We start from the raw sequence: 24,374 nt of genomic DNA on the forward strand, positions 1-24,374 counted from the left end.
AAAAATGTAATTTTTATATTTTTTCTATACAAAAAATGTTCCCAACATTAAAATTAAATAAAAAGGCTCTTTTTCTCCTTCTCTTCTTCTATTGATTCTCAACCGCTTGGCCATATTCCTGTAAAAATTTACAATTAAAAAGAAATTTAATTAATATTAAAAGAATTAAATTTTTTTCATTAAATCATTTTTAAAAAATTGTCAGATTTAAAAGATTCTTATATTTTTACTTTATTATTCCATGCACTTTGTATTTCACTCTAAAAAATATTTGCAATTTAAGAAAAAAATAAATTTCAAAATTTCAAAAATTTTTAATTTAAAAAGTTGAATAGTGAAGGGAATTTCAAGTGAAAGTGTGTGCAATGAAATAAACTTTATTGATCTAAATTTTACAGTAAAGAGAACTTAATTGTGCGTGAATTAGTCGCGTAGCAAAAAAAAGATTGTACAAACTTTAAAAAAAAGTTATAAACTATTTTTTTGTGCTTTAATTATATTCTTGAGAAAATTTGTGAAATTATTTTCTCTATTATATTCTGTGATATAATTAATTATACTGTATTTAATTTCAATATGATTAATTTTAACATATTTGATTTCAATATTAATTTCAATATAATTAATTTTAATAAAATTAATTCAATATAATTAATTTCAAGAAAATTAATGTTAATTTTAATATACATAATTTATTATATGTAATTCTTTAAATTTAAATCACTTTCGTATATTTCGAATGAAAAAATTTGTTATAAACAAATTCTTCCACTTTTGGCAATTTTGATTCTAATTGCAAACAAATAATTTTTCTACACCGAATTACTAAATTATTTTTATACAAAATGATTCTTAGAAAATCGAGAAACAGAATGAAATTGAAAAATTAAGTGAAAGGCAATTGTGCGTTTCATTGTGAGACGTGAAAAAAAGAGAAAACTCAAAAGTACACGGCGATGTGATTTTGTTACGCGTGTGATGCCTTTTGTACCTTGACGATAGCTTTGACAGCGAATGTGACAGCGACGCCGAGACCAAACATGACAAGATGTGGCAAATATTTGATTCCAGGAATATCTGGCCTCTTTCCCATTAAAACACGCAGAGCAGATAATTTCTTGTCCGTGTACGGTGGATATCGCATTCTAAAAAGAAATTTAAAAGAAAAATTAGTTTTGTTACACAAAAGTTGAGAATAAGGTGAATTTATTTTTTTCCTTACGATCCTAGAGATTCTCCAAGTTTATTGAAAGTTTTAACGAGACATCCCTTTTTGTGAACAAAAGTATCGAATGTCAATTGTCCATGATACGCTCCCATTCCTGAATTTCCAACGCCACCGAATGGAATGGTTTCAACTGCAGGGAATTTTTTAATTTTTTAATTTTAAATGTAAATAGTAATTTTTGAAAATATTAAAAATATATACATATTTCGTTCATTTAAACGTTCAGAACTTGTGGATCATATTAATAGAAATTAATTATAAACTACAACTAGGATTAATAAAATTTAATTATAATTAACAGTTAAAATTAATTAATTAATTATAATTAACAATTAAAATTAATTAATTATAAATTTATAATACATAATAATATTTCTCTTGGGTTAAAATCTAATTCGAAATTTTATTCAATCGACGGTGTTTACCTATTTTATTTCTCTCAATAGAATTCAATTTTTAAATTATATTCGCATATTCTAAATCGTACTTAATTTATTTAAATCAGAAAGCAAATAGGTATGTACAGCAATTTAATTAAAAAAGCGATATTTACAGGCAAAATTGAGAAAAGAACAATAAGAAAGCAGTTCTTAATTTATCAATATTACAAAATTATTCTTTTAATAGTGAGTGTAAAATATTTACAATTCAGTTGAAATTCACTCAAAATTAAAATTCGCCTTTGCATTTGAAAATTACAGAGGGAAAAAGAAAATCAAAATTGATCAAAATATAAGCAAAAAAATGAAATAAAATAAATAAATTATAAAACTGTAAATAAATATAAGTATGAAATATAAATTTATATAATAAATATAAATATTTATATATTAAAAATTACAAAACTATAAATAAATATAAATATAAATACAAGTATAAAAATATAAATATAAATAAAGGTAAATAAATATAAATATATAAAGTAGTAAATATAAAAAAGTTGTAGTCAACATAAAAATACCTGCGAGGTGTAGAATAGTTTCGTTAACACATAAATTTCCAGATGAGGTATTTTGAGCAAATAATTTAACATCGTCCATATTTTTGCTAAATATATAGAGTACTAAAGGCTTCTCCCTGCACCATTGAAATAAATCAAAAGTCATGCATTAATTTTGTATTCTTTTTCATTTTTTTTTTTTTTTTTTTTTTGATGATTAGAAGAAAAAGAGCATTAATTTTTTAAAATTAAAAATTTGGACGAATAGAGAATTCAGTAGACTTAAATATTAGGAAAAGAGAAGAAAAGGGAGCGAAAAATATGTACATAGAATCCAAACATCAATTTTTCAAGCATACCACCTAAATTATATATAATATACGGTTTAGTACACCTATAATAATATTTACAATTTTTTTTAGACACTTTTTTTAGACAAGATTCATTAGAAACCTTCACCGTTCTTTAAACCTAACTCACCAGCGTATTGCATCATAGTGTCGTTGACGCAAACTGCACCGCTTCTCGTTTGATTTATTATCAATTCTCCTACTCCTTTATCCTTTGTAAATATATACATTGTAAGGGGAGTATCTCTAGGTACGGATAACAAAAAGATAACAAAATTCAAGATTTTCAGTAAATAATTAATTGACTTTAGACATTTTTTTCTACTATAATCTTCGCTCAGTTCAATATTAGAAATTCTCTAGAAATTCTTCTACTCGCAACAAATTAAAAATATTCTAATAGTTTTCGTTACTATTTTTTAAATAGAATTTTAATAAAGTTGAAAATAAAATAAATTTTCTTTGTAAGCCCCTATATTGTATGTTGAAATAAATAAGTGAATTTAATAATATAAATAAACAAAAAATAAATAGAAAATAAGTAAATAAAAATAATTAAACAGTAGATAAAAATAAAATTATTATTATTATAAATAATAATAAAGAACTAAAACTAAATGTCCCTTTTATATTTGTAAATAAATAAGTAATAATCTTTAAAAATAATAACAGTGAACAGTAATAATAGTAAAAATAACAAAAGAATTTTGCAACAATTGAAAAATAATTTCTGAAGTGTCCCATTAGTTATTTTTATTTTCTATTTAAAGAAAAACTCCAAGAACATTCACACGACTCATTTGAAGAAAATGATAATTGAAAGAATTCATTTGCGTACTAATGACAAGTAGAAAGCATTGATATGTAAAGTAGGTGAATGAGATAACTAACAGTGTCACTGTAAATATGAAAAATGTATAACTATTGTTTCTTTTTTGTTTAGAACAATATTTAAAAAGCGATAAAAATGATTTTAATTTTTTTTTTTTTTTTTTTTGAATGTCAATTAAAATGTATACCTAGAAAAAATTGAAGATAAATTTAATTTTAGTGACGAAACATTTAAACTTACCGAGCATTTATGAATTTAATTGCCTCATAGGCATTGTTGATATTTACAATTGGCAAAATTGGACCGAAAATTTCCTCCAGCATCACTGGATCCGTTGGTTTAATGTCAATGAGAATTGTAGGTTCGATAAATTTTTCCGAAGGATCCGTCTTCCCTCCAATTGCAACTGTTCCGTTCGTCAGGAATTTTGATAATCGGCTGGTTAAAAATAAATAGATTTAAAAAAAAAATTAAAATAAATAAAAAGTAAGAAAAGAAATAAAAACAGAGGTAAATAAAAATAATGGACAAAAATACAGAAATATTTTCTAACTCACTGAAAGTGATTATCGCTGATAATACGACATAAATCGGGACTGTTTTGCATATTTTCAGTGTACCATTCCTTTAAAACTTCCTTCATTTCCTTAATTAGTCGATTTTGTACTTCGAGTGTGCATAATATGTAATCTGGTGCAATGCAAGTTTGTCCGCTATTTATAAATTTACCCCATAGCACACGTTTGGCAGTGATATTCATGTCAGCTGTATTGTCAACATAAACAGGACTGAAAAAGAAATTAAAGTACAGTTAAATTTTTCCCATTTCGAAAAATTACAAGTTTTCTAAAATTATTTTGTTTAAAAGCAAAAAACCTTTTGCCACCAAGTTCCAATGTTACTGGTGTTAAAAATTTATTCGCGGCATCGCGAACAATTTTTCCAACAGTCGTCGAACCTGTGTAGAAAATATAGTCGAACCTCTGTTTCAAAAGTTCTGTCGTTTCCGGGACACCTCCATATACAACGTGAAAGCATTCCTGCGAAAAAATTGAATTTTACTCTTTACAAACATTGTAAATTAAAATATAAATTAAAAATTAATATTTAGACATTCAAAAATTTTATTATCATAAATAATTATTATTTAAGAATTACTCTGAAGTTTTGAATGTTTAGTGAACGAATTTCTTTTTTATATTTATATTAATATTATTTATCAATTTCCCTAAAGTTTTAAACGTTCATCGAACGAATTTCTTTTTTCTATTTATATTATTTATCAATTCCCCTGAAGTTTTAAACGCTTAGTGAACCAATTTCTTTTTTCTATTTATATTAATATTATTTATCAATTTTCCTAAAGTTTTAAACGTTGAACTGAACGAATTTTTTTCTATTTAAATATTTCCAAAAATTACTCTTCGGAAATGAAGAATAATAAAAGAAAAAAAAAAATAGAAAATAAACTTTTGAATGTTTGATTAATTTTTTCAATATAGCAAAATTTTGAAGCAAAGTTCAAATTGAACGAATTAAAAAGTTCTCCGTTTACTTTAAACATTTAAACGTTCAAAATTTTAAGAAAAAATTTATATACAAAAAATAACTTTGGAAATTGGAAAATAAAATAAAATATCAAGATTACAGATTCGAAATAAAATTGCAAATATACGATAACAAAAAAAAAAAAAATAAAATAACTCACGTTATCTAAATATTTCGGAATCATTTCGGCGACAACTTTGGAAGTCGCTTGAGATACTTCTGAAGGTTTGAGAATAACACAATTTCCAGCTGCGAGTGCTCCCATCATTGGCAAAAGAGCCAATTGTAGTGGATAATTCCAGGCTCCAATTACGAGAACAACGCCATAAGGATCCTTGTAAATTTCAATGTCATCCAACATATTGACCAACGGCTTCGGAGGCTAAAAAAATATTAATTTTGTATTTTAATCTATTTTTTTAGTTTTAATTTCAATTTCAATTAAAAAGGAACCTTCTCATTTTTTTTATGAGAGTGTAAAAAATTATACCTTCTCGACTGCTGCCCATTCTTTGATATTCATTAACATAGACTTTACTTCATTAATTGTGAAATCTATCTCTAGTGCGTAGCTTTCAAATTTACTCTGCAAAAAAAAATGATTAATCACATCAATTAAATTCAATCATCATTTATTATTTATTTACTTATCCAAAAGTATAATTTAATTTAAAATTTAATCAGGCTTCACAGTGCCCCTAAAAAGAATTTTAGGGGAAATAGGGGATTAAAAATTAAAAAATAGGGGACTTTTAGGGGACCATAAAAATTGGTTAAATAAAGATAAAAATATAATTTATTTCTGCAGGGTTGACACAAAAATTTTACTTTATTTTTCCCTGACTTTTCCCTGATTTCCAAACACAACTTTGACTTTTTTCCTGACCCTAAAGAATATTCTGATTCACTCTAAAAATTATTAGATACTCAAAAAAATGTTCTACAAATTTCTTCAAAAGTAAAACTATTCGAAAACATCAATAGTTTTATTTAAAATAAATATTTAATCATTTTTTTTTCATTGGAATTAAGATGTTCAAAAATTTAAAATTGAACAACTCATAAGAATATTATTATAAAACATAAAGATGACTGGCTGACAAAATCATTATTTTATTATTATAAGAATATTGTTACTGTAATTTCTTCAAAATTGTTTGTATCATTGTATCATTTTAATTCAATTAACATTTTCTAGAATTTTTAACTAAAATTCTACTTTAAATCAATAACATCAATTATTATTCAATTAAACTTTTTCAAAAAAATTAATTCTACAGAATTGTTAGTTAAAAGTACGAAAAATAATAATTTAATTCTACGAGAAATCAATTATTTAAATACAAAAATAAATAATATTGAATGTTTCTTAAAATTTAATTTTTACGAAGAATTGTATTAACAACTTCTGAAAATATTTAATTTCTTTTTAAGGAATTTAATTAAAATTTTAATGAAATTTATTATATTAAAGAATTTTATAATAATTTTTGAAAATAATTGAAAACTTTTTGAAGAATTTTATTAAATTTTTTAAAAATAATTGAATTCCTGAGAAGAATTTAAATAATAATTTTTGAAAACAATTGAATTCGTGAGAAGAATTTTATTAAAATTTTTGAAACGTAGAGTGTTTTCAGGACCTTAATTTTTGTCAAATAAAATTGTTTATATTGTGGCCTTGGGTCATAATTGACTTCTTGAGAAGAATTTTCAAAAAAATTTTGACAATAATTTAATTCTTGAGATGAATTTCCCTATCTATTTATAAAGATAATTTAATTCTTAACGAGAATTGTTAAAAAAATTTGAAAATAATTTAATTTCTGCAAAGTATTTAATTACTTTTCAAAAGAATTGAATTCTTGTGTTGAATATTGATATTTATCAAAATAATTGAATTTTGAAAAAGAATTTTTTTTTAATTCCTTGGAATAATTGATTTTATGGAAAGAATTTATGCGATTTTGTTGTTTATCAAGCTAATTGAATTCTTTTGCAAAATTACTTAAAAATTTTTGGAAATAATTGATTTTCTGCGACGAATTAAATGTTATTTATGAAAATATTTGAATTATTGCAACGAAATTTATAATTTTATTGAATAATTGAATGTTTCTTAAAATTGAATTCTTTACTCAGGTTTTAATAAAATTTTTAATAATAATTCCATTTTTCAAGGAATTTATTTAAAATTGTATTAAAAATTTTGAAATTCTGCGATGAAAATAATTGAATTCGTAAATGAAATTTTATTATTTATGAAAATAATTGAATCTTTTCGTAAAATTTGTATCAACAAGTTTTTTCTGTTGATAAATTTTATGAAAATAGTAAATATTTAAAAACATTGAATTGCGAAAAACTTTTAAAAATAATTGAAATGTTGTAAAGAATTTTATTTAAATTTTTGAAAATAATTGAATTTTTGTCGAAAAATTTTGTAATTTATAAAAATAATTGAATTCATTAAAATTTATAAAAATAATTGAATTCCTGCAAAGTATAATATTAAATTTTGTTTATATAATTGAAAGTTTGCCAAGAATTTAATTAACATTTTTGACAATAATTGAATTCTTGATAAGAATTTTGATATTTATCAAAATAATTGAATTTTGGAAAAGAATTTTATTAAAAATCCTTAAAATAATTGATTTTATGGGGAGAATTTTGTTGTTTATCAAGCTAATTGGATTCTTTTGCAGAATTACTTAAAAATTATTGAAAATAATTGATTTCCTGTGACGAAAAAAATAGGGGAAATTTTCAAAATAGGGTACGTTTAGGGGCCAAAATTAAAAAAAGGGGACCTTTAGGGAAATAGGGGACAGACTGTGAAGCCTGTAGGAATTAAAAAAGGAATTTAAAATAAAATTTAAAATAAAAAAAAAGTTTTTCAAAAACTAACTTTTCGTAAATCAGTGGCAAGCGCTGCTTGAATTTTAGGCGAGTTTTCCTCCAGCATTCTCAAAATTTGTTTCAATTGTTTGATCCTCCATTCTAAAGGTCTTGTTTTTCCACTGTAAAATGCGTCTCTTGTTTTTTGAACGAGCTGACAAGAGAAATAAATTCATTTAGACAATTTTCCAATCAGAAAGTAAATTAATAATGACTGGCAAAATTTTTTTTTCTCTTTTTGCATTCGAGAAAAAATTGTTTAAGAATTAATTACTTACATCTGCGTAGTTTGCCGTTTCCATTTTTCCGTTCATTTCAGCTGAAATGAAATCACAAAATTAATTTAAAGAAAAAAAGGAATTTGTCTTTTTAAAGAATGTCACACGCGAGATATTATTCAATAATGGAAATTTTTTTCTTTTTTGTTTCAAAAGATCAATTTTCTTTTATCTTATCTACTTTGTAATGAACAAAAACTGAAGTAATTGTTTCTTACAATTTTTATCAACTTCAGATTAAACTTCACTTACTCACTTCGTATATTATATATTAGGAAAAACAAAAATTCATTCGAAATAATGAAGTAATTGAATGAGAATTTTAATTAAAGTAATAACAAAAGTAGTACACTAAGTTAGTAATAATTAATAAAATAGTACAGTATAGTCATATTACTTACACAAGTAAATAAACTACGTGACGTAACTATTAAATGCAGTAATTAGTTTAGAATTACGATGTAGTAGAAAAATATTCTTTTCGAATAATGCAAAATAATCGAATTAATATTATAAAATGGAAAAAATGATACTTTGATCGAGAGGATAAATATAGAAAAGTGATCTTTGACCCATGTACCAAATTTGACAGATGAAATCTAACCTCTTTTGCGACGAAAAAGAATATACCACATTGTCATAAATATAAATTGTGAAAAATATCAATTACCTGAAGTAAATTTCTCTTTGTTAGATTTTTTACAGAAACAATATTGTTGTACCACTTGTGCTACTTGGGTGAAAGAATTATACAATCTTTATTTGTTTTTTTATCTTTGTTGTTAAAATCTCATCTCGCCTTATGCCGCCGCGCTTCGTGCCGCCGCGTCAATTTATTAATTTTCAATTCTGTCACCAGGAGGCACTGAATTCAGTTGTCAAATTTAAAGGGATTTGTTTACATTCGAGATTCGAAAACATTGTTTTCACTTTCCTTTCACTCTCTTTCTGTCCCTTGACAATTTTTTTTAGTTTTTCGATATTTTCCCAATTGCAATAACTGGCAATAATTACAATTATAATAATTGACATAATCTATCCTGACCTCAAGTTAGTATTGTTTTATTCCAGTTTTTTGTTTTATAGTTCGAATTGTTGTCAAAAGTTTGACAGTTAATTTGTAAATAATAAAATAAGTAGAGAAAGAAAATTTAACCCCAATTTCAAAAAATCAATAAAGATGTACAGTTGCAATTTTTTTAAAATAATTAATTATTCTACCTATGAATTATTTATTTTTGTATTTAAATAATTGTATTCTGATAAGAATTGATTTAAAAAAGAATTTTAGTTAAAACTTTAGAAAATAATTAAAAGTATTAAAGTAGGATTCTTGAGAGATAATTAAATTACAAAATGTTTTTAAATTTAAATCTTTGGAATTCTAATTGCTGTAAAAGTATCAAATTCTTAATTTCTTAGCTTCCTTAAAAATTAAAAGTTTTGAATAATATTATTCAAAAATTCTAAAAAAATAATTGAATTTTGGAAGACTTGCAGTTTAAATTTTCATAAAAAATTTTTCCAATGGTTTTACATTGAAAGTATTATGAAATTTTAAGCAAATAAAGAACAAAAAGTATTTAAATATTTATTTTACAAAAAAATTGAAATTTGAAAGATTTAATTTGGAAATTTTGAAAAAATTAGGTTTTTCAAAAATAGTAATTAAAATTTTTTGAAGATATACTTGAATTCCTGAAAATAATTTTTAAAAATTAAAACAATTGGAAATTTTGTAAAATTTTATATTTTAAAGAATTTTGTTTTTACATCTTTAAAAATTATTCTATTTAAATAATTTAATTCTCGTCGTTGAATTCTGATAGGAATTGATTTTAAAAAAAAATTTCAGTTAAAATTTTAGAAAATATTTAAATATTTAAAGCGTTATAACAGGAATTTTAGGAATTAGAATTAATTAAATTTTAAAAGTTTTTTAAATTAAATTCCTTAAAAATGTAAGGGAAGCCAAAAGTATAAAAATATTAAAATTTTTATTTAAAAAAATTATTAATTACATTATTTTTCTTTAAGAATAATTCTTAAAGTTTTGAATAATTTAATTCAAAAATTCTAAAAAAATAATTGAATTCTGGAAGAATTACAATTGGAATTTTTTAAAATAATTAAATTTCAAAAGGTTTTTCATTGAAATTATATGAAATTTTAATTTTTTGGAAAAATAAATAAGAATAAGTTTTTAAATTTTTAAATTTTTGTTTAACAAAAAATATTGAAGTTTTGAATAATTTAATTCAGAAATTTCGAAAAAATTGTTTCTTGAAAAAATGTAATTAAAATTTTTTTTAAATAATTGTATTTTCGAAAATAATTTTAAAAAATTGAAACAATTGAAAATTTTTTCAAATTACATTGAAAAAAATTTAATATTTTAAAGAATTTTATTTGTTTACTTTTAAAAATTACTTTGAAATATAATCGTATTTTTGAAGAATTCTAATTGAAAATTTTGAAAATAATTGAGCTTAAAAAAACTTTAGAATAAACTTATTACCATAGTTCCAGTGGTACTCGAGCACCACTGGAAAGTTCAATTATTTAATGAAAAATATTCAAGTTGCTGTTAGAAATATCTTCAATAATTAAATTTAAAAAAAACTGTTAGAAAAATTATACCTTTTTTTTAAAAAAAAATGAAGAATTTTTATTAAATTTCAAAAAGCAAATTTTTTAAAGAAACAATGGTAATGAAAATTTCACTTTTTCTAGTTTCAAATAATTTTAATTAAGGTTACACCAGAGGTAAAAAATAATAATTATTTACTTATTTAGTTTACATTAAAGGCAAAGAATAATTAACTATTTAATTATTTAGTTCACGCTACTTAAATTTCAAGTAATAGTAATAATTAACGAGTTTAAGATGAATTATAATTTATGAATTAATTAAAAAAAACAGACATCTTGAACGTAAATTATTTTTCTAGTAAACTAATTTAAAATAGACAAAAAAAACTTGTAGAAAAAATATAATTTTTATTTATTCATTCTAATTATAGAGAAATCCTTTTTTTGAATTCGAAAGACGAAAATTTTTGCAACTACTTTTTGAGTAATAAAATTTTTTCTAAAAATGTATACATAGTCAATCGAAATGCAGTCTAAATTCCATCTTGAAGGTATCGATGAAGGTGATCAAGTATGAAAATAATTTTCAAAGTTGTTCATGAGCAAAAAAATGTGTCATTTTGATCAATATTTCTCTAGAAAGATTATTTCCTTACTGAGCATAATTTTTTTTTTTTTTTTAGAGAAAATGTTTCATGTTTTCTTTAAATTTTTTAATTGGCTTTAAATTTACACTTTAAATTTTTTAACTGGGTTTAAATTCAAAATTAAATTTTTTAGTTGGGTTTAAATTCACACTTAAAAATTTTTTGGGTTTAAAATTTATAGAAAAAATACAGTGATATTATTTATAATAATTAGTATCACTAAAATAGCAATATTTAATTTTTGTTACATTCTAATCTCCATTACATTGCGATAATTAATTTTTACTCCATTAAATAATAAATTGAAATTGAATTTTATCTGTTATTCACGACTAATCATTAATTTAATTAATTCGTTTTCTGACAAATTTTCAAAGCGACAGTAGTAAATAAATTATCTAAATAGTGATAAATAGTGTTAATAGTAACAATTTACGAAACAATTTCTATTTAAATAATTAATTTAGCCCAGTGAAAAAATTATTATTATTACATTATTTTTTTTTCTCTACCTTCATAAAAATTGAAAAGCGACGAGTGAATTTTTTGATGCGAATCACTGAATACGGTAAAAAGTCACCATATAATATTATGTCACAGAATGTTGAGCACAGTTCTTTCTTAATAATCACTTGCACTCTGTTGTATAATCTTCAAGGAAATGAGTGATACGAGTGAATTCATACCTTCTTCTCAGAGAGTTCAACTTGTTCTGAACTCAGGAGAATCTTGAGGCGATAACATTGATAAATTTACACAGAGAAAAAAAAATTGTATATATGTATAATAAAAATATACAAAAAAAAGAATAAAAAAATGACAGAAAAATATTTTTCTTAGAATTTGAGATTTTAATATGTGAATAAATTTTTTCCCCTAAAATTAACAAATTACGAAACAAAAAATGAATTTATAATTTTTTCTCGAAAATAGTTAATATAATTCGAATTCAAAGAAATAATAATAATAATAATAAATAAATAATTAACTATATTAATTTAAATGTTCTTTCATTCTTTCATTCACTTTTTCTATCCCTCACACTCTGAAGTTGTCTTTTGTTTATACTTTTGTTTTTTGTTAACTTTAGATAGAAAATAGAAATCATCAGAATTTTTTTTACTTCTTTTCATTAAAAGACTAAAATTTTGTTAAATATTATGTTTTGTCAAATTGAAATTATTTTTGTTCTTTACTTCTAAAAAAAGTTAGAAAATTATTAAACAACTGTGATTAAGAAATAGAAATTTTAATTATTTTATGAATATAATTAAATGTTTGCGCTAAATTTCAATAAATTTTTTTATAAATGAATTCTTTTGAAAAATTTTAGTAGATATTATAAAAATCATTGAATTGAGGAAAATTTTTGAAAATAATTGAAATTTTTGCCGAGAATTTTTTCAAAATTTTTTTAAATAATTGAATTAATTCGAAGAATTTTATCAAACTTTTTTAAAATAATTGAATTTTTGCAACAAATTTTATTAAAATTTTCAAAAATAATTTAATTCTTATGTTATTAATTTTATAAAAAAAATTTGATAATAATTGAATTTCTTCGAAGAATTTTATTGTTTATGAAAATAATTGAATTTAGGAAGAATTTTATTAAAATTTTACATAATCTTAATTAAATTCTTATGAAGAATTTCTTTAAGTTTTTTTAAAATAATGGACTTTCTTTAATCGTTTTAATTACAAGTTTTCAAAGTAATTGAATTCTATATGAATAATTTCTTTCAAGTTTTTATAATAATCCTCTTTCTTAATAATTGAAATTAAGCATTTAATTCTTGAATTTTATTAAAAAATTTTGGAAAATAGTTGAATTTTTTTTGGAAAATTTTTTTAATTTATTGAATGCAATCGAATTTTTTAATAATTGTATTGAAAATAATTGAATGCCTGAGAAGAATTTTATTATTTATGAAAAATACTTTAATTTTTGCGATGAATTTTAATAATATATTTCTTTTTAAATAATTGAATTCTTTTGTGAATTTTTATTGAAATAGTAGATATTAAAAATAATTGAATTTTGATATTATTGAAATTAATCTAATTCAACAAAGAATATAATTCAAATTATTTTGAAAAAAAATCGAATTGTTAAAAATTATTTCATTAAAATCTTTGAAAATTAATTTTAATAAAAATTTTAAGAATAATTACATTTTTCGAGAAATTCCATTAACATTGTACCAAAAGTAATTGAAATTCTGCGATGATTTTTATTATTTATGAAAATAATTGAAAACCTACATACCTATAGAATTTTATTATTTATGAAAATAATTGAATTTCTGGTTAAAAAAATGTTATTCTTCATGAAAATAATAGAATTTATTGCGAAGAAATTTATAAAAAATTTGTAAATAATAGAATTCCTCTGAAATTTTTATTATTTAATTCATTCATTCAAAATTGTCATTTTCTAAAATTTCAAATTAAATTTTTTTTTAAATAATTGAATTCGTTTTGGGAAATATTTTATTAAAATCGTAGATATTGAAAATCATTAAAATTAGAAAAATTTCTGAAAATAATTGAACTTTGGAGAAGAATTTTGTTATTTATAAAGATAATTGGGATTTTTACGAGAATTTTTTTCAAGATTTAAACATAGTTGAATTTAATAAGAATTTTATCTTTTTTTAAAGAATTTTTGCAATTATTTTTAAATTCTACAAAATTGAATTTTTTTAGTATTTTCAACAAAAATTTAAATTAGAAAATTTTAAAATTTTATTATTTCTAAAATTGCTAATTTTATTTAAAAAAGGTAGTAAGAAGTTAGCCGCGCGATTTGTTGCTAGTTGAGAGATTAAAATTTAGTTCTAAAAAATTTGAATCAAATGAAATGGGAATAATAAATATTAATAAAAAAATAATTGAAAGATAAAAATTTATTTTTAAAAAATTCAAATCAAAAGAAATAGTAAAATAACAATAAATAAACAATAAATAAATAATTTAAAAATTTAATTATATAATTAAAATAATTCTTTTAAAATAATAAATTATGATTAAATTGTTATTAATTTTTTAAAGAGTAAAAGAAATCTACGAAATAATAAAAAACTTACTCGGATTCGAAACTGGCAGAATTGGCGGCGGAATTTCAATCCTACAAATTTCCGACTCCGCAGCCTCCTGAGGTCCATCGTTATCATCCTTGGAATCCATTTCCACAATATTCAGCACAATTTCTTCCGCCTGAAAAATGATTTATCATTTGAGCCAATATTATTTTTCTAAATCACCTATCATTTACTTCCAGAGAGCAAATGTCGTCAATTCTCCCATTATTTTTCTATCACAAACAACACAGTAATTTACTTATAATTCTCCTTGAGAATGAAATACAAAAAGAAAAAAAATGTAGAATAAATTTTCAATTTGCATAAATTGTGTAAAAAAAAATAGCAGAATACATTCATTATCAACAAGGTGAATCAATTTTCTGTTATGAATATATAATTGTCATAATCTGACAATAGAAGAAAAAGAGATAAATAAACATTCAATGAGATTATAATTAAGATAATAAAAATAAAACAAAATAATAAAAATTTTCGTCAAAATAAAATTTTTAAAATAATTAAATCAATAAAAATAAAAATATTATTAATTCAACCAAAATTAAGTCAATAAAAATGTAATTATTAAAAATCATTAAGTCAATAAAGAAGAGAATTAAAAAAATGAATCAATACAAATAAAAATAAAATTAAAAAAATTAAAACAAAATAATAATTCATATTTATTTGTTTCGTAATTTTTTGTCTGTCCATTTAAATTGAAATAAAAAAATAAAATTGAATCAATGAAATAAATAAATAAAAAATGAAAAAAAGATGAAAATAATTAATGAAATCTCAACTGCAAGAAAATATTAAGTAGAAAAATGTACAAACTTTATTTTTAGATTTAAAATGAATAAGAGCACTTGCGAATCTAGTTAAAGACTGAGCGTAAATTTATGTGAAATTTTTATTCAACCAGCCTTTGATAAAGGTGAAATTGTCAAAGAAAGTAAATTACCATGAATTATATAAGGGGTTGAAAATTACAAATAATTATTTATTTATAATAATAAAAAAAATATTGTGCACCTATTTTGATTTTTAGAACTGATCAAGTAGCAGTTATGTAATAATTATTCAAAAATCCATTCATTTGACTTGTTAATTAGAAACGAAATAACTTCACACGTTTCTAAATTGAAAGTTATTAATAAACATTTCAAACATTACCTTTTTTCTTTAACTTTTAATTGTTTTATTTAAAACTTGTTAAGAAAATTATTATTTTGAATAAATTGAAACAAAACTTTAAAAAACTAAAAAAAAATTTTTTTCAATTGAAAAAGAATTAAAGAACTAAAAAAACTTAAAAGAAAAAATAAAATACTAAAAGGAAATTAAAACTAAAGAGTAAAAATTGTATTCTTATTTTTTAGTAATAAAAATAAAAAATTTTAAAATAAAAATATAAAATTTTTATTTTTTAGCTTCTAATTTTTTTCAGTTTTAAAATAAAAATTATTTCATTTAAATTAAAAAGTTTTTTGTAGGCAGAAGCAAAAAGAAGTGAATTAAAATGCTTACGTTGAAAAAGACATTTGAGATTATAAATTGATAGTAATGAAAAATGATTTTTGCTTATAATAAAAATTAACGAAAAAAATTTATTTTCTTAAATTGAAAACAAATAAAATTAAACAAAACAAATTAGTTTCTTTTAACCAAAAGTCTTTGTAGTATTGTAAAGTATTTTTTCAAAAGAAAGAATCGAATGATCATTAACGACAGAACGTATTGATTTGAAGTCGGGGAAATAGAAACTGTATTTCAATCTCGAAAAGAATCTGCGGATTCTAACAAAGTCTTGATGAAAACCAGTTTTATTCATGGATAACAAAATAAACCACACTCACCATGTTTTTAGACTAGCTGTCTTATTCAGACCGGTTATTGAGTTTTTCAAACGTCACAACTGATAATTTCCGTTAATCTAGATTTTGAAGATTCAGCAAAATATCCAAGAGAATATTCCGATTTTTACCGGAACTTGAAGCTTGCCAAGATCATCGATCATCGAACTGTTGCTTTGCTTTTTCTGGATTAAAATGGCAAGTTCATCGTTTGTAAAAGCATTTTACGTAACAACAGCCACTTCCGCTCCACATTTCCTCGGAGGGAAAATAAAAAAAAAATACACACATTGATTTCCATTCATCAATCAAAGCATTATTGTCTAAAATTATCAATGGTTCAGTAAATTTTTTCAAATTTGAATTTCCGTTTTCCGTTGCGATCAAACTTTATTGTTGAGTTGAAATTTGTGTTTAAAAAAGTTCACACTTTACAAAAGTAGAAAAATTGTAATCGTATTTCTTTCTTGAAATATTCTTTTGAAAATTAAAAGTGAATTTTTTCGAAATGTATTAATGGGAACTCTCGATTTCTTACTGTTAACTTTATCTGAACTGTATTATAGTTTCTTTAACAAAGATGTCTCTTCAGTGAAGCTATTTGAGTCGTTGACTTGTGACCCGAGTTCCTGAATTATTAATGAATAAACATTAAAATGCTAAAATGTTTTCGATACGAAGGAAATTTTTACATATTGAGATTTTTTGTAATATTTTTTTAGCTATAAAATTTTTTATAGCTATAAAGTTGCAGAAAAAGAATCGAAGAACAAAAAATTCAATTACTAAAAGAGTTAAATTATTATTTTAATAAGAAAATCTTATTATTGAGGAAACTAAATTATCTTAACTTAATTATTTTAACATTGAGGAAACTAAATTTATAAATTAAATATTTAGCTATTTTTCTCTATAAATTTCTGGCATTTGAAATATATTTTATTTCAATAAGTTTAATATTTTATAATTATAATTTTTTGAATTTACACACATACAAAAATAAATGTCCTTTTTTGTATCAAAATTATGTATAAAATATTTTGTAGCTTTCACAGTTTTTAATACCAATTTCTAAATCTATCGACAGCCTTTTTCCATTTTTTAAAAATGGTTTCGTATTCTAAATGTCTTTCATTATTTGGTTTAAAAATATCGACTTTTCGTAAATGCAATAAATCCTCTTTCGTTTTCCAGATTCCTGAAAAATTAGTATTTTTGTTGTATGAAATTGATTTTTGGATTAGTAATTTCTATTATTAACTTTTAGTATAAGATATTGTTACTCTTTGTTTTTCTAAACTATTTTTTTTATAAAACTATCAAAGGCGACAAATTTAATTATATTTAACTAAAATTCTTCAATGAAATAATTATTTTGAAAAGACAGGAATATGAGAAAATTTTGAAAAAATAAACTAGTTTTTTGAAAAAGGAAAAATAAATAATTATTATTTAAAACATATTTTTACCGGCTTGCAGTCCTGCCACGAGAGCAACTCCAAAAATTGACATTTCAGTGTCTCTGGATCTTTCCACTTCTAAGCCTGTCAAATCCGCCAGAAGTTGCATTACAAAATCGTTTTGCGATACACCTCCATCGATCCTTAAATTAAATACAAATGTGACTTTCAAATTCTGTGAAACTATTTGAAAATATCTTCAGAAATAGCAAAAATTATCAAAATATTCGTAAATATTTCCAAAGATATTAAATTATTTCCAAAAATATCAAAATATTTGAAAATATTTCCAAAACTATAAAAAATTATCAAAATATTTGGAAATATTTTCAAAAATATCAAAAATTATCAAAATATTTATAAATATTTTCAAAAATATCAAAATTATCAAAATATTTGGAAATACTTTCAAAAACATTAAAGTACTTGAAAACATTTTTAAAAATATGAAAATTGAAAATAATTACCTTATTCTTTGGTAAGAAAATTGCGTCTCAGAAACCATTGTCTGGTACAAAATGACTATTCTAAAAACAATACTTTCGAGTAAAGAGCGAATAAGATGCGATTTTCCGGACGTTGGTTTCAGTCCTAAAAATCCTGTTGCTGCTGACTGATCGTTGATTGGTGCCTTGTAGAAAATAATATTAATTTAATATTTGAAAAGAAAATTTTTTTATTGTATTGAAAGTTGAATGACCTGTAAACCACTGAAAGCAGGAATAAAATAAACACCATCCGAATCGTCAACTGAATTCGCTAAATCCGACGTTTCCGAAGGTTCATTGATAATATCTGAAGTAAAAATAAAAGCGAAATATTATTTTTAGTATACAAAATATTTATTACAGCAAATTTTCATTATAAAAAAATTTTATTTTAAAAAAGTTTTGTTGTAAAAAAGTTTTATTACAGAACTGTTTGAAATAATAAAAATTAATATATTTATTTATTTTTATAATAACAAATTTTCATTACAAAATGTTTTTATTACATAAAAGTTTTACAATAAAAAATTTTAACTATAAAAAAGTTTTAGTATAAAAAATTTCTATTATGAAAAAAATTGTTATATAAAAAAATATTATAGTCCGAGTCGATTAATTAAATGATGATAATTAAATACCTAAAAATTTTGCCCATTCGATTATTGATCCAGTATCATTAGCAGCTCCCTCGGCAACATAAACTAGTTCAGAACCAATTCGCCAGCCAACTAACGGGTACAGGCCTTCAAAAATAAATTTTTTATTTTTTTTAAGAAATTAAAAAGAAATTTTTCATTTTGAAGAATTTTAATTACCAGTTATTGATGCATGAGGTTCTTTGCCAGTATTAACATTCATAAAAGAACCCGTTCCCATTGTGACTTTTAAATCACCGGGTTTAAAACATCCTGATCCAAACAAAGAGGCAGCTTGATCAGCCATCTGTAAAAATACCGAAACTCAAAAATTGTTCATTCAAAATAAAATAAATAAAATCTATATGCGTTGTATTCAAATTTTTTGTTTTCTATAATTTTTCTGATAATTTCTCTTTTCAAATGCTTTGAATATTTAAATTAATAAAAATCTAATTTAATATAATTTCAAAAATTGATAAATAAAAAATTAATTACACAAAATTGTTTTGAATAAAAAAACGTAATTTAATTTTGTAAAATTAATTATAACATTCGAAAATATGAAAAAAGTTACTTATAAATTACTGTAGGAAAACGAATTGCAAAATACGGTTTTTTAAAATTTATTTTCTAAGAAAAACTGAATTTTATTTATTTTAAAGTCTTGTTTTATGAAGAATTAAAAATTTAATTTTTAAAAAATTCTTACGAATTTTGTTCTAATTAATTCAAATTTACTGAATAAGTTTTGTGATAATATTATCGTAAAAAAAATTTAGAAATTACTTTATTTTGCATAATTTTTCGTTAATGTGTGATATTTTTCTATTTTAAAACATAACATTTAATTGCTTTGAATAATTTTATGGAAATGTTTGAAAATAATTAAATTTTTTCGAGGATTTCAATTAAAATTGTATTGAATATTTTGAAAGTTTCTATCGAGAAATTCAAATAAAATTGTATTGAAAATAACTGAATTCTTATAAAGAGTTTTATTAAAATTGTATTCAGAATAATTGAATTCATCTGAAGAATTGTATTTTATTTATGAAAATAATAGAATTTCTGCGAAGAATTTTATTAAAATTTAAAAAAATAATTGAATTCTTGCAAAATTTTTTCGGCGAATTTAATTGAAATTGTATTGAAAATAATTCAATTCTTATATAGAATTTTATTAAAAATAATTGCAATTTTTCAATTTTCAATTTGTTTTCCTTTCGGGAAATCTTATGAAAATCGTATTAAAAAATAATTAAATTTCTGCAAAGAATTTTATAAAATTCTTTGAAAATCATTGTATTGTTTTGAGGAAGCTGATTACAGTTTTTGAAAATAAAATATAATAATAATTAATTAGTCAATTACTTAATAAATGAATTTTTTACTTTCGAATCTAAAATTATTCAAAAATTGAAATTCACACCAGAAAATAAAAATGTTTGTAATATACATAATAATAATAAAATAAATACTGTGATTCGCGGTCTGGCGCGTGTAACATTTCTTAGTAAATAAAATAAATAAGATAAATATATAATATAGAATAAATGGAATAAATAAAATAAAATATTGAAATTATAAAATAATTTTTACTGACTGAGCAAAAAATGGGAATTTTAGATCCAAATAATTCTTCGGATATGTGGCCAAAATTCCCCGCTGAGTCCAATACTTTTGGAAATAGTGTTCGAGGTAATTTAAAAATATTTAAACCCCAATCGGCCCAAGTCATCGTAAAAGGATCAAATAGGCCAGTAGCTGAAGCACTCGAAACATCAGTCACGTGCGCTCCTAAAATTTAGTATTTGTCAAATTAAAATAATCAATAATTATTCGAGTATTGTCTAAAGTAAAAAGAATTTATAATTGAAAATTGTAAACATTACTGGAGAAAATGTTAAATTACCGGTGAATTTGTACAAAAGCCAACTATCAACTCCTCCATAGACTGCGGTCCCTTTTCCGGCAGCTTCATGAAGTCCTGGTATATTTTGAAGGGCCCATAGTAATCTCAAAGTTGTCTAAAAAATAAAAATTAGTAAATACTTCAAATTAAAAATTTAGAAATTTTTGTTTTTTAGGACCTTAACTTTTAAATAATATAAAATTGAGAATGATTTGTGGTCTTTGGTCTTTTAAAAAATTACTAAAATTAAAATTGTAGAATAAAAATAGAAAAATTAGTAATTAATCGATTAATTATTTACTAATTTTAATAGTAAATAATAAAAAATAAATAATAAATTAAATTAAATTAATAAAAAATAGTAATAAACAGTAGTAAAAAATAAATCATAATATAAAAAGTACTAATTATTAAATAAATGACTAATATCAAAATTGAAATTAGCAAATAATTAGAATTGAAGTTAGTAAAGAATTTTCATTTAAGAATGAAAAAAATTGAAATAATTTATCAATAAAAAGAGGAGCCGCAGTATTACCACTCAGAAGTAATTTAATTTTATCTCTTCACGATAAAATTTAAAAGGAAAACGAGAATGAGAAGTAAAAAAAGTGATAATATAAAACCTGAGTATTCATTAGCTTCAAAACACTTCCAGCTAAGAATCTTTTGCTTCTGGAAAAAGTATAAAGAATATTTGCTCCTGTTCGTAAAGCCTTTAATGTTAGAGACGAGTTCCATTCCTTCACCATTGAATCTGCTCTCAAATCTTTCCATGTTATAAAACTAAAATATAAAGCAAAAAATTAACAAAGTATAAAATGAATAAAGTAAAAAATAAACAAAATATAAAATGAATAAAGTAAAGAATATCTAAACAAAGTATAAAATGAATATAGTAAAAAATTACAAAAAAACTGTTTTATACAATCGATCTGTAAAAATAATAAAAAATCCACAATTTAAATTATACATATTTGAAGCACACTAATTAACTAATTAATAATTTATTAAATTCAAATAAAAAATTGGCATACAAAAAAATCAAATATAATTTATAATATTAATTATTATTCATACTTGTGATAGTGATTTCCAGTTTCTAGATTCCAAGTGACGAACGTACTACGCTGACTTGATATTCCCATGCAAGCGATAGATTTTGCATCAATTCCACTCTCTGCAATGAAGAGTAAAAAAGAAAATAAAACTTCTAAGATAGTCGTCAATTATAAAATTATAGAAAAAAAATTGTAATTTAAAATTCATTATTAATATTGTATAATTTCAAGTGACTAGAGACTATAAATACTTTTTTATCAATGCACATAATGACTGGAGTTCATTAATTGAAACAGTCTATAAAAATTCCTTAAGAATTTACCTCGTATTGTGTTTTTAATTACTTCACATATAATGTTCCATAGGTCATCGGGATCAATTTCGACATATCCAGGCTTCGGATACAGAAGTTCTACCTGCAATTATTTATCATTAATCATTTTCATATATAAAAAATTACATTTTGTGTATTAATATTATTTTCATTAATTTTACTTTGGTATTTTAATATAAAAAATATTCTTGACTAGTTATAAATTATATAATTTCTTTTCTTATTCTTATGAATAGAAATAATTTTTTTCTGTTCGAAATAAAAAGTTTATTATTATTATTTATTGATAATATTTATTGTAATTATATTAATAGTAGGTAATATTTATTATTAGTTACAATTAATTATTAGTTATTACGAATTTTTAATATTGTTAATAATAATTATTTAATGCGTTAATTGGACTTTTTTCCACTTGCGAAAAAATAATTTTGCATTATATATAGATTGGAGAAAAGAAGCTTATCCTTTTATTGCATAAAAATTTACGATAAATGTTTACTTCTTGATTGAGTTTAATGTAGATAAAACAAATAGAAATGATTAATTTTATGTACTGTTATAATAAGAAATTATCTGACATTCTATCATAATTTTCATTTTTTTTGCTCATGTTTTAGGGTGCAAAGGTCTTTTCTTGATTTTAATTTCGTCATAAAAATTCCGAGGTCATTTAAGCAAATTCCCATAAAATTCAGTTCAAAATGCAAATATCAAGGTCTCATCGATAAAATAAATTGGCCAAAATATACTGGAAATTAAAAAGCAAAAAATATATTAATTTAAAAAATTTAATTAAAAAAAGTACAAAGAAAAAAATAATATAAAATAGTAATAGTAATAAAAAGGCTACAAATAATAAAAATAATATTAGTAATAATAAATGATAATAATAAATAATAATAGTAATAATAAAAAATAATAATATTGTCATTTTTAGAATGTTTTCGTTTTATTTATATTGTTTTATAAAAAATAATAAAAAAGTACAAAAAAAAATTACTGGAGTAAATTATAATCAATGATAAAATAATTTCAAAGTAAATGAAGCCAAACTTGAAAATATTCACATTTAGAATAAATTACATTTTACTATTTTAAAAAAAAATAAAAATACGATAATTATTTAAAAAAGTAAAATATAAAAATACTTTTTAAACTGTTTTTAATTTTAGTAAAAAATATTAATTTATTAATATTTATTGATATTTATTAATATTGAATGAAAAATTGATTGAAAAAATAACAGGAAAATAAATAAACTAGAGAACAAATTACTAGAGGAAAAAATTCAAGAAAATAATGATTAAAAAAAATCTGTTTATTACCTTTTTAGAATAAGAAGCAATGGTAAGAGCATTTTCATTCAAAAGATGAAAACGCACAGTAGTCGTGCCAACGTCAAGAGCCGCAATATATTTCATTCTATCGAAAAGAATAATAAACAAATACACTTCCTTTAGAGTTTACAGTTGAAAATTCAAGTTCAAGTACAACTCCGTTTTCCCGCCACTGATAATTGCAAAAATGGTGCGCATTAAATATTCTATTAAAACATAAACTAAAAGAAACGGGGTTTTTTTTAATACTGTAATCAAATTTGTAAGAAATATGAAAATTTCCTTTCAATTTTAAAAAGAAAAAATTGTTTATTAGAATAATTTGACCATTGCTTTAGAATGATATCCAAGCTACTCATTCTATATTCCACTTAACTTATCTGAATCAGTGATCAAAGCGAATGTAGAATATAGTGTCACGAACGTTGCACATGCGCGTTTTAAACAATAGAAGAAAAAAATGACAATAATACGTTTTTATAGGGACTTTATAATTCAATGACTATTTCTTTTCTATCTTCAGCTGACCTTCCTGAAACACTTTATGATTTATTATTAATACGAAACTTTTGTCTATTTAAATCTATTTGCAAAAAACTTTTTGTTAGAGGGAAAATAATTTTTGAAATTATGGGAAAAGAAACAAAATACTAAAAAATTTGTTTTTTTAAATAGGAAAAATTTTGCTATAAATAAATGTGGTTATACGTAAACGAAACTATTAATGAATTCAGCTATAAATAAGTTTGGCTATAAATAAATTTAGCTTTAAATAAATTTGACTGTATTAATAAATTTAGTTAAAAAAAATTTGGCTATTAGTAAATTTAGTTATAAATAAATTTGGCTATTAATAAATTTAGCTATAAATAAACCTGGCTATTA

At 21.9% G+C, this 24,374-nt stretch overlaps 2 protein-coding genes across 7 annotated transcripts; both read right to left on the reverse strand.

Moving 5' to 3' along the window:
• Positions 1-70: 70 nt before the first annotated feature.
• Positions 71-16,783, reverse strand: LOC122504639 (aldehyde dehydrogenase, dimeric NADP-preferring). 6 transcript variants are annotated; one of them, XM_043615825.1, is made up of 13 exons: positions 16,259-16,783; positions 14,406-14,535; positions 8,078-8,118; positions 7,810-7,953; positions 5,389-5,484; positions 5,059-5,280; positions 4,227-4,390; positions 3,908-4,138; positions 3,591-3,788; positions 2,649-2,764; positions 1,223-1,358; positions 992-1,145; positions 71-118 (listed from the first exon to the last, which is right to left on the reverse strand). In XM_043615825.1, the coding sequence occupies exons 1-13, from the start codon at positions 16,259-16,261 to the stop codon at positions 89-91; spliced, it is 1,665 nt and encodes a 554-aa protein (XP_043471760.1). In that variant the 5' UTR covers positions 16,262-16,783; the 3' UTR covers positions 71-88. The 6 variants fall into 6 exon arrangements, with proteins under 6 accessions (XP_043471760.1, XP_043471761.1, XP_043471762.1 ...); XM_043615826.1 differs by lacking the exon at positions 2,649-2,764 and adding an exon at positions 2,190-2,305 and having other exon boundaries at positions 16,259-16,779; XM_043615827.1 differs by lacking the exons at positions 2,649-2,764; positions 16,259-16,783 and adding exons at positions 2,190-2,305; positions 15,237-15,271.
• A 394-nt stretch (positions 16,784-17,177) lies between these two features.
• Positions 17,178-24,085, reverse strand: LOC122504642 (putative glycerol kinase 5). Its single transcript, XM_043615832.1, has 12 exons — positions 23,478-24,085; positions 22,138-22,231; positions 21,834-21,933; positions 21,380-21,539; positions 20,754-20,868; positions 20,445-20,638; positions 19,019-19,145; positions 18,842-18,946; positions 18,416-18,510; positions 18,183-18,346; positions 17,725-17,858; positions 17,178-17,453 (listed from the first exon to the last, which is right to left on the reverse strand). The coding sequence occupies exons 1-12, from the start codon at positions 23,571-23,573 to the stop codon at positions 17,314-17,316; spliced, it is 1,524 nt and encodes a 507-aa protein (XP_043471767.1). The 5' UTR covers positions 23,574-24,085; the 3' UTR covers positions 17,178-17,313.
• Between the last annotated feature and the right edge of the window lie 289 nt (positions 24,086-24,374).

Source organism: Leptopilina heterotoma, unplaced genomic scaffold (genome assembly GCF_015476425.1).
Source record: "Leptopilina heterotoma isolate Lh14 unplaced genomic scaffold, ASM1547642v1 Lhet_31, whole genome shotgun sequence".
NCBI classification, from domain to species: Eukaryota; Metazoa; Arthropoda; class Insecta; order Hymenoptera; family Figitidae; genus Leptopilina; species Leptopilina heterotoma.

What these genes read in the sequence shown, in the direction of transcription:
- LOC122504639 (XM_043615825.1), bottom strand. An exon ending in TCTGCCAGTTTCGAATCCGA is followed by an intron (nt 8,119 to 14,405) that starts GTAAGTTTTTTA and finishes ATTTCATTTCAG; the next exon opens with CTGAAATGAACGGAAAAATG. An exon ending in CACTATGATGCAATACGCTG is followed by an intron (nt 1,359 to 2,648) that starts GTGAGTTAGGTT and finishes AATTCCCTGCAG; the next exon opens with TTGAAACCATTCCATTCGGT.
- LOC122504642 (XM_043615832.1), bottom strand. Translation starts at nt 23,573, where the DNA reads ATGAAATATATTGCGGCTCTTGACGTTGGCACGACTACTGTGCGTTTT. An exon ending in AATTAAAAACACAATACGAG is followed by an intron (nt 21,934 to 22,137) that starts GTAAATTCTTAA and finishes TCTTCATTGCAG; the next exon opens with AGAGTGGAATTGATGCAAAA. An exon ending in CTGCTTTCAGTGGTTTACAG is followed by an intron (nt 18,347 to 18,415) that starts GTCATTCAACTT and finishes ATTTTCTACAAG; the next exon opens with GCACCAATCAACGATCAGTC.